The sequence below is a fragment of the Apiospora phragmitis genome (genome assembly GCF_038363925.1).
Source record: "Apiospora phragmitis strain CBS 135458 chromosome Unknown utg000010l:1.0-9815664.0:1.0-9183399.0, whole genome shotgun sequence".
Taxonomy (NCBI): Eukaryota; Fungi; Ascomycota; class Sordariomycetes; order Amphisphaeriales; family Apiosporaceae; genus Apiospora; species Apiospora phragmitis.
The window spans coordinates 7,655,446-7,665,025 of NW_027117409.1; the positions used below are offsets into that span (position 1 = coordinate 7,655,446).

The window sequence follows — 9,580 nt, forward strand, 5'->3', positions numbered from 1 at the left end:
AAATTTACCAAGGTATATCAAAAAAAATCGGCCTCGGAGAGAGAAGTCCAACTAGCAACACTCCCTAAACTCCAAGCTCTAGATAACAAACCCCATTTTCCATTTTCGCTAAGACGGAGGACAGCAGAAAACCAGACCAAGCAAGCATCCATCATATACAACATAGGGATATTACTTCTCATTAAATTATCATCGTCATCATTAATGGCGTGTTGTCGTCGGCGGTGGTGAAAGCGGCCACGCACCCTGGAGCGGCAGGTCTCCCGACGAAGAGGACGAAATGTTGAAAGTCGTCTGGATGTTGATGTCGCCGTCGGCGGCGGCCGAGGATCCCAGGTCGTGTTCGTGGCCCCCCTGGGCCCGGGGCCGTGGACGCTGCGGCAGGCTCTCAATCTCCCAGTGCTTGTCCCGGGAATTGCCGAAGGCGTCCACGTTGTCATAGATCCTGCTGCTACTGCTGTTGTTGCTCAGGAAGGTCGGGGAGGATGGCGGCTCATTGAGCTCGGTCCCGGAACCTCGTGTGCCGGGTCGAAAGTTCGTCGCAGCATTGCTACTACTGCTCTCGAGGGCGGCTGTCACCGTCGTCGTTGTCGTCCCCGTCGTGGCCCTGGAGGTTGGCGAGAGCTCGAGGTCCGGCTCAGCTCGGTCGCGGTCATCCTCTTCATCATCCTCGTCGTCCAGCCGCAGCATATTGCGGTTATGGTAGTGGATGCCGTTGCTGGGCCGCGTCATCCGCCTGCTCGCACCACCGCCGGCACCCGTGCTGCTGCCGCCGCTGTGGCTCTGCTTCTTGTTGCTGCTGGAGTTGTACTTCTTCGACCGCTTAAGGCCGTTCAAGCCGAAATTCTTGAAGAGCGGGCGCAGCGTTGCGATGCACCCGGCTATTATGCCGAGGGCAGGCTCTAGAACAGACCATGTTGCGACATCCCTACATTGTCCACTTTGTCAGCAGGGTACCAGTGACATGTATTATGCCGTTCTGGGGGCAGGTTGGTTATTTAAGCCAATCTGAATTTGTTTGTTCACTTACACAGTATCGTGGAGAAAATCTGCAGATATAGCAATCTCCTTCACGTAGCTTGCCCTTAGGATTAGTGCAATGCCAGCACTATATGCCGGGTTCTTCTTGTTAGTAAGGTGCCGCGCACGCGGGAAAAAGACTGCAACGGTGTTTGGACCAGGGGCTCCAACATATCCCCTCTCAGTAGTAGTAGTAAGGGGCCAGGAAATGGTATCTAGACTTACACCAGGCCGGCGCTCAGAAGCACGGCAACGCTAATCTTGGTCCGGAGATTGATCTGCACGTTCCATAGCATCGCGACGGGCAGCAAAGCCAAGATCCAGTCCGAGACGGCGCTCAAGTTGCTGTGGACGATGGTCGAGATGGGCACGACGGCCTCGTCGATGCAAGACCCATGGGCGCCCGGGACGCGAGCGGGCCCTTCCCAGAAGAACGAAGGGGGAGTGCATTGTAATACCATTACTTTGCGATTACACACTTGATTAGCAAACTGAACAATACAAATAATAGCCGATGCTGATTATGGTCTCTCGTGCTCTATTTGGACACAACAACGAATATCATGAAAGGGTTATAATACGTACAGAAGAAGTACACAAGGTTGAGGACCAAGATCACCACAATATTGATGCGGGTCGTCCAGACATGCCAGGGCTTGACGGCTATACGCAGCAAGAAAAGCGCGATCGACATCCGGATCAGGGTAGCGGTCGGTACATACAGGACCTCGCCGAGATACCAGGCTCGTAAGGCGACGATGATGCCTTGCTGTGTAAGCTGCGTTGTATGCAGCCCCGTACCGCCGAGGGCGATACTGTGGAGTATTATGACGGAGGTTGTTGTGTAGATGAGCTGGGAGAGCGGTGCTTAGTTACGATCTCGAAATTTCTCTCGTTCTTTCTCCTTTTTGGGTGTATCGTGTAGACAGAAATAGATGGGACTTACTACTGCGGCCAGCATCATCCAGTCCTCCACCAGCACCTTCCGCACCATGAAGATCCTAACATAGACCCTCAGAACGCAGGCCAAACATGCTAGAGCCAAGGAAACCATCTGAACGATGAAGAGTCGCGTTCCAGCGGGGTTGACATCGAAACCCAGCGTCCTAGGCGCCATTTCGAGCGGAGACGATGGCGACGTCTAATGTTGAGCCAGCAGCCTTCAGTACTGCAATAAGAGAAAACACGCGGTATTTGTCACATAAGCTAACATTGACTGACGTGCGAATACAAACAGAAAGAGCCTTATTCGGCAGCAAAAACAACTTGCATCATGGAGTTGGCCATATTGGGAGCGTCCAGACTTATATTGGTCGCATGCGTCCCGTCTGTCTCCTCGGGCAGGAAACCATGGCACGAAATACATGCATGGTGTGAAGTTAACCAAGCAAAGATCAGCGTTTGCTCCATTCCAAATCACTTTTGATCACTTTATTGACCTGGTTTGGCTGGCGTGAGTTGACAGAATTAAAAGAAATCAACTTCCATTGTGGCCTTCGGACCAGGGCAAGCCGGGGTTTATGGCCTTGGTGACGCGGGTGCAGAAGCCACTCTCCATCGTCCTTGTCGTTGTGTAGAAGTCATTAAAGAACAGGGGTCGCACTGGATCCCGAGATCCCTCCAGCCCCAAGCCACCTGCAGCTCTTGTTAGCCAATGACGATCCCCTGTCGACGTCTCTGCGGTTCAAGCATGCTATATGGTTGAAACGAGAGGAGCCAAGAAATATTTGTTATGGCCGATAGACCAATGACTATAATCTAACAAGCCAGCTTTCCACTATTCATACTTCACTTTCTTCCTCGTACGTACAGGCCAATTCTGGGCCATGATGCCCATTATCTCTTACCTCTATTCCAACCAGCAGTCGGAAGAGTTTCGAAAGGTATATATGACTCGTTTCATGATACGACAAGTCTACGATCGACTCATTGCGGCATTCGGTATGTAGAATCATGCCATTGTTGTCGGCGATACTGTGTAGACAGGGGCATCCACATGAGTGAAGAAAAAGCAATTATTCGGAGCAGGGGTCTCTGAGGAAAACAAAAAAAAGAGAAGAGATAGCTGTCTGCGTCGACGCTTCGGTGTAACCGCCTGGACAATGGCAATCTTACGAAGCAAATGCAACGACAGAAAGATCTCAGCCCGAGTAGCCGGATACTACCCTGAACATTGCTTATTCGCGAAGTTCCTGTCGCCGACGAGCGTGACTCCCGATTCGATATAGAACTCGACACATCCCTTCAGCCACCACATGGCAAGTGCCCCTTCCTTCTATATACCTTCTGCCTGGGGCCTAGAATCTCTACCGCATCTGGCATAAGGAGAAAGTAATGGTGGCGCGATGAAAACCCGATCTCTGGTATGCAGGATTATTCTGAACGACAGCCGAGTTTCACCTAAAACCCAGTGCATTGAAAGAAGCTGAGTCTGGATACGTGTGCAGCTGCCAGATGCCCATGGAGCATAAGATAAAATCTTGGCCGGCGTACAGCTCGCGACGAGCAGGCCGTCTTGTCGAACTCGATGTCAATGATCACGAACTTTTGGTCGGTGAGGGCGTACTTCGTAGTAGGGACCACAATGGGGAGAATATCCACATGGGTTTGCTGGTCCAACTGGAACAGACAGTCTATGTCCAAGCGTGCTCGCCATGTCTAGAAACGGAAGTCAAGATGCGAGCGATTTTCAAGGGTTCATGGGATTTGCAATGGTCCTTGTGAGCTGTAACTTTCCGGAGCCCCACTACTAACCTTACAATGTTGGTTTGTGTTGTTGATATATGATGGAAGTCTTTCCCTCATCACGACCTGACAGGTCGCACGGCTGCCGAGCTCTCTTGGGAAGCATTTGCAACAAAAGTAAAACGAGCCATTCCCCGGGGTCGGCAAGCGGAGCCACGTAGGATAGGGCGGCGGGATGATGGCCGCACGCTGTTGCAAGTCCTGAAATGAGAGGCAGGCCTATACGACACCGACAGTTCTCGAAGAGGGTTTTGTGGTAGACGGCACTGACTGACATGTCACTCGGTCATTCTCGTGTCGTTCGTTGAGCCTTCAGGATGTAGAAGCGAGGTGCATATGAGACAGGTTTTATGCTGGCGCCGACGCCACGATGAACCACGATGAACTGGTAAATGTCTGAGAAGTTCGGGCTGTCTATGAGAATGCCAAAGTTAGGTATCCGTTTGTGGCAGGCATGGGGTTGCCTGCCTGTCACGGGTAGCCATCTGTTGATCGGTCGGACTCGCATGGAGCGTGGGGGAGCTGGGAACTGTCCAGTTTGGAACTCCATCCAACTCAATGTGGTCCGGATGAACATTGAATGTAGTTGAAACTGGGAATGGCAAGTGCTTTCCTGCACGACTACACACTTACATAAGCTTCATGTCATATGTACATACTTACCTACCTCTTTTCTACACATAATGTGAGGTAGGCAGGTAGGTATCTATGTACGTACATACATAGTGATCGGTTTCGTGCACTTGCCCTTCAAACATTAATTGCATGAGTGTGGTTTCTCTGATTCGATAGCGATACCGGTAGCGTAAGACATCTAGATGCCGGCGCTGCCACAAAGGAACAGATGAAGACGCCGGAGAAGGCGGGGCATTTGTGACTGATGTCACCGGTTCGGCCACCAGGACGTCAGACTCAAAGTAGCGTACTTGCCTATGTCGTATGCTAGAGAAACACCACAGCTACAGCCTTCGGAAAAGCTGCAATTGAGGCGTTACTGCCCTTATCCATTGGATCTGGAATGGAAATATTAGGTACGCAGCGTTGCTTTCGATGGGAACGGAGCATCTGGTCCTGGCGGATGCTGCAAAAAGCGGTTCGCGGCTCGGTTGGTGGTAAGTGGGTGATGTCATGGACCCATCACTATGTACGGCATCGAGGAAACATCACTGATCATTGCAGTCATCACAAGCAAAATCCCATGAGTTCAAAGCACCACTCCAACGTGTTTTCCCTCTTCTCAACCTTCTCTAATTTCCCGCTGCTTTCTCTATCTGTATAATCTGAACGCAACTCCAGAAATTGAACAACCACCACACCTTCTCATAGTACCGTAGCAAGCACCATCATGTCTTCCAACGAGCATTTCCAGTCCGGTTGGCTGCCCAAGCCTACTGACCAGGAATTCCCTGGAAAGGAGGGCAAGCTGCCTGTTGAGGCTCAGTACGACACCCTGCCCGATTACAAGGGCGGATATCAGAAGTACAAGGCCGCCGGCAAGCTCCAAGGACAGCGCGCTCTCATTACCGGAGGTGATTCCGGTATTGGACGCGCCACCACCGTCCTCTTCGCCCAGGAGGGTGCGGATTCCCTCATTGCCTACCTGCCCGACGAGCAGAAGGATGCTGAGGAGACTAAGAAGATGGTTGAATCACACGGCCAGAAGTGCCATCTCTCCCTATCGACCTGACGGAACGCAGCAACTGCCAAAAGGTCGTCGATGAGGCAGTGAAGGCCATGGGTGGCATTGATATCCTCTTCAACAACCATGCGTACCAAATGATGGTCCCGGACATCAAGGATCTCACTGAGTAAGTCGAAGCCCCATGCACATACCCAAGATGCCGGATGATACTTTCTAACACGCGCCGACAGGGACCAGTGGGTTCACACCTTCAACACCAACATCCATCCCTTTTTCTACATCTCCAAGTATGCCCTGCCCCACATGCGGCCCGGCTGCGCCATTATCAACAACGCCAGCATCAACGCCTACATTGGCCGCCCTGATCTGCTAGACTACACATCCACCAAGGGTGCCATCGTCTCGTTCACGAGAGGTCTGAGCAACCAGTTCGTGCACAAGGGCATCCGCGTAAACGCAGTAGCGCCCGGCCCCGTCTGGACACCTCTGATTCCTGCCACCATGAACGAAGAGGCCCAGAAGCAGTTTACTGCACCCCAAGGACGCCCGTCGCAGCCCAGCGAGATCGCGTCTTGTGTCGTGTTTCTGGCCTCACCCGACAGCTCCGCACTTAGCGGCCAGGTCATCCACTGCAACGGCGGTACCATTGTCAACGGTTAAATACTTGTCTGCGGAAACAAGGTCAGAACCGCGAAGGCGGAATGGTATTATGGGCACGAGAGGGCGTTTCCCGATAATGGAAGCCAGATTGTAACGAATATAAATAGATATTAATGAGAAATGACATGCTCAATTAACGATGTTTATTGCTCCTAATGTACACGCTGACTGAACCGGTTCCTCGCAGCCGAACTTCGTTCTACCGCCCTTCGCTCTTTGTTCCTACCTAAACGCCTTTTAGTTAGCCGTGTTCGTAATAAAATATACTTAAGATCTCACTCATTTAAACACTTATCTAGTGTTGTAGTGATGGCGCATGCGCCGAAGAAAGTCGTCGCACCGTGGGCTGAACGGCACTCCGCGCGCCATGGCCATCATGGTTGTAGCCGCCTCCACCATGTCGAGAGCGCCCAGGGGCCCCTCCTCCCGTCGGACGCGGGCCACGATGGCGCTGTGGTTCCACTCCAGCAGCATGTGCCGGTACAGCTCGTCGACCGGGGCGGGTGGCGGTGTCACGGCCAGTGGGAGGACAGTAGCACCCCTGCGAGACTCGACAGCCGGGGTGGGTGCCGGAGCGGAAGGGAGAGCCGCGGTTGCGTTGACCGTGGTGGTGTCGACATCTTCCCCATCCTCGTCTCCTCCGGGAACTACTGCCGTCTTCTCTGCGACCGGCTCTCTCTCCTGGATTGCGGTGGGTCAGCATCACTCATACAAAGATGGCTCAAGTATTTTATGCCGCTACAAGTAAGGAAGCTGCTTACCTTGGTGGGAGTAGCAGTCGCGTTGGTGGCCGAAGCTGCCGGGGCGACAGCAGCAGCAGCAGGAGCAGCAGCAACGGCAGCCACAGGAGCCGCAGTGTCGTTGGCGGCGATGGCCCTCTCATCGTCGTCGTGACCCTGGCGGTTGCCTGTGGCAGTCTGGCGAACCAGACCGGAACGCCTTTGAGCTCCTCTCGGCATTGCAGTGGGAGCGCTCCAGGTGAGGTCCATGCTGGCCAGATTGTGCCGGGGATCATACCGGCCCTGGCCGTGGCATGCGCTGCAGGTGGTCAGGCCGCAAGTCAGACACTTCTGCATGGTGCTTCTGTTGCGCTGGTTGCACAGATCACACTTGGAGTTCTTTGCGGTGACCAGTCTGTACTGGCTATGCGGCGCCGTGGTACCGCTGCTGCTACCGCTACTAGGGTTGGTCATTTCCCTGACAGATCCAGGGGCGGGGGCACCCGGAGTGCCGAAAAACCGCTGCCTTGACCGTTGTTCTTTTTGACAGATTAGTACGGACGAAACTTTATGGAAAGGTTTAGGGCATGCATAATTACCATTGTTTCTTCCACTTGACGATACTTCTGCGGTGGTTTGGGTACTGATGGCTGCCAACGTGGCCGTCGAGGGATCTGTAGAAGGGAAAAAAGAAAGTTCACGGTGTAAAGAGCCAGTCACTGGTGATCCGATGCAGCAAAAGGCAAAGAGAAGGATGGGGTTTCGTGTGTCAAGGAACAGAAAACAGGTAAAGCACACTGCAGTACTAGAGTGTGTGTGGCCCAGTGGGTGGGTGGGTGGTGCACTGGAATCTGGATCTCGAATTGGAGGTAGTGACCAGTGATGTTGGATGAGAAAAATAAATGGAGGGAAGCTTCCCAGGTCAAGCAGGTGGAATTTATAGGGTTCCTGTACAAGTGAGGACTTTTCTAGTCCATTGAATACAAGTGATCACTCTTCTAGTCCATTGAATAGAAGTGATCACGGATAATACACCGATTTTTCACGCTGGTCACACTGATGATGGCCCCTTTGTAGAGAAGAATCGGTGGTGAAGATAGGACTATACATGCATAGGATCGACTCAGTCTGAACAATCGGACGAGTCACACTTCAGATTCATGAAAAAAGGTGAATGTACGCCTAGGTGAATCGTCACTGAATGACTGAGAACCAGACAATCGTCCTCTACAGGGAGGTATAGCCATGAGTGAATACATGGGACGATTGAATACAAGACAAATGATGAGACTACCAATCAACGGATAGGTTACTTGTTGTTAGGATAATCGGTCAACTGATGATGCAGAAAGGGGGCCAGGCTTAAGAACCGTCTACCAGTGAGCCACCAACCTCTCTCGATGCATTAGGGGACTATACTACAAGTGCTTCGTTATTAAGCAAACAGACTATAGATTGTGTGCAAAAACTCTGCCAAAATCTCATCTTACGTGGTAGGTCAATTGTCAGTAGGATAGGAGGTCATCCTGGGGGAAGCACACACATTCACACAGCACACGGAATAATCAACCTCACAGCTTCTTTGCGCAACTAGAGACATCGTTTTTGATATTTGTGGCATATCGGTACTGCCCTTCAATCAAGAGACAATCGGGACTAAAGACGTGATGCTATGACTAGAGCACGAAAGACACCTTGCGTTGACGAAAAAGATACTCCTATTACTGTTAAGTTGCACACATCGATCACGTTCATTTGGCAAGGTATATGACACTAGAAGCAATGTAGACAGCATCTCAAATAGAAGACCTTCGATTGGAAGGATGTTGAGATAGCATCTTAATCGTAGACTTACACATGCCTAGTAACTTCAGCTGAGATAGAGAATGTGTGTGTGTGTGCATGTGTGTGCGTGTGTGATATTTCACATCGCAGCGTCACCGCGTAGCTGCTGGCGCTCACCTCCCTAAGGGGTATAGGACGTATCCGCTACAGTTACTCCGTAGGCTGTTGATCTATATGCATACTACGATAGGTCCATCGACCCGGATAATTTCGTGGGTTTGTTCTTCTTTGAAGGGAAAACGCCTCCTTGCGCGCCCCCTCCGTTGTTATTCCTTCTCGTCTTCTCGTCTCAGTTCCTTCCGCTCAGCTGAGAGCGAACCGACGATAGTCTCCCACACCAGATCGCATCCCCTGCAACACCGTTCGTAGAGAAGACACAACAGTCGAGATGAAGAGTATAGCTGAGCAGACTACCACTACATCTACTACTAGGATGACAAAGAGGACCAACCTTTGCCACCCCCTTATCTAGAAGCCATAGAGTGTATCCCACCTATGCACTGACCACGGCTGATCCGAAGCCCCGGGGCTTACTTCTAGAAGATCAAGCTCAGTACCTGAGCAACCTGGTTAGGAGCTTGAACCCCCATCAGTTCGTACCAGCCGTCAGGGACAAGTGGCGCGGATCTCGCAACCAAGGAGCCGTCCTTCCAGAACTCCCTCCATCGCGTTAGTACGCAAAGTGTACCATGGCAGAAAGGGATGCAGTATGTATGTAAACAACATCATCGGGATGATCCAAACTAGGACAAGCCATGGCAGGCCATCTTGTGGGAGATCCTGCCCAGAAACAAAGATGGGCGACGAAGGAACTCTTCTAGTGTACGACACGAACGAAATGTGCAACTTCTTGGGACTTCATGGAATGTTACTTCCGTGGGCTCTCCCCCCTTCCCGGGAAGACGGATTCGCTTTTTGTTGGTCGCCTGGCATGACCAATCGTCAGCTT

At 51.9% G+C, this 9,580-nt stretch overlaps 3 protein-coding genes across 3 annotated transcripts; 1 reads left to right on the forward strand and 2 right to left on the reverse strand.

Annotated features, from left to right (window-relative positions):
* Positions 1–201: 201 nt before the first annotated feature.
* On the reverse strand, positions 202–2,137 carry PG994_012098 (uncharacterized protein; the record flags this gene model as incomplete). The annotated part of the gene is made up of 5 exons (XM_066863507.1): positions 202–928; positions 1,031–1,198; positions 1,246–1,483; positions 1,606–1,873; positions 1,967–2,137. The coding sequence occupies 5 exons, from the start codon at positions 2,135–2,137 to the stop codon at positions 202–204; spliced, it is 1,572 nt and encodes a 523-aa protein (XP_066712617.1).
* Positions 2,138–5,110: 2,973 nt separating this feature from the next.
* PG994_012099 (uncharacterized protein) lies at positions 5,111–6,067 on the forward strand (the record flags this gene model as incomplete). Its single annotated transcript, XM_066863508.1, has 3 exons — positions 5,111–5,427; positions 5,463–5,573; positions 5,638–6,067. The coding sequence occupies 3 exons, from the start codon at positions 5,111–5,113 to the stop codon at positions 6,065–6,067; spliced, it is 858 nt and encodes a 285-aa protein (XP_066712618.1).
* A 291-nt stretch (positions 6,068–6,358) lies between these two features.
* PG994_012100 (uncharacterized protein) lies at positions 6,359–7,260 on the reverse strand (the record flags this gene model as incomplete). The annotated part of the gene is made up of 2 exons (XM_066863509.1): positions 6,359–6,745; positions 6,829–7,260. The coding sequence occupies 2 exons, from the start codon at positions 7,258–7,260 to the stop codon at positions 6,359–6,361; spliced, it is 819 nt and encodes a 272-aa protein (XP_066712619.1).
* Positions 7,261–9,580: the final 2,320 nt, after the last annotated feature.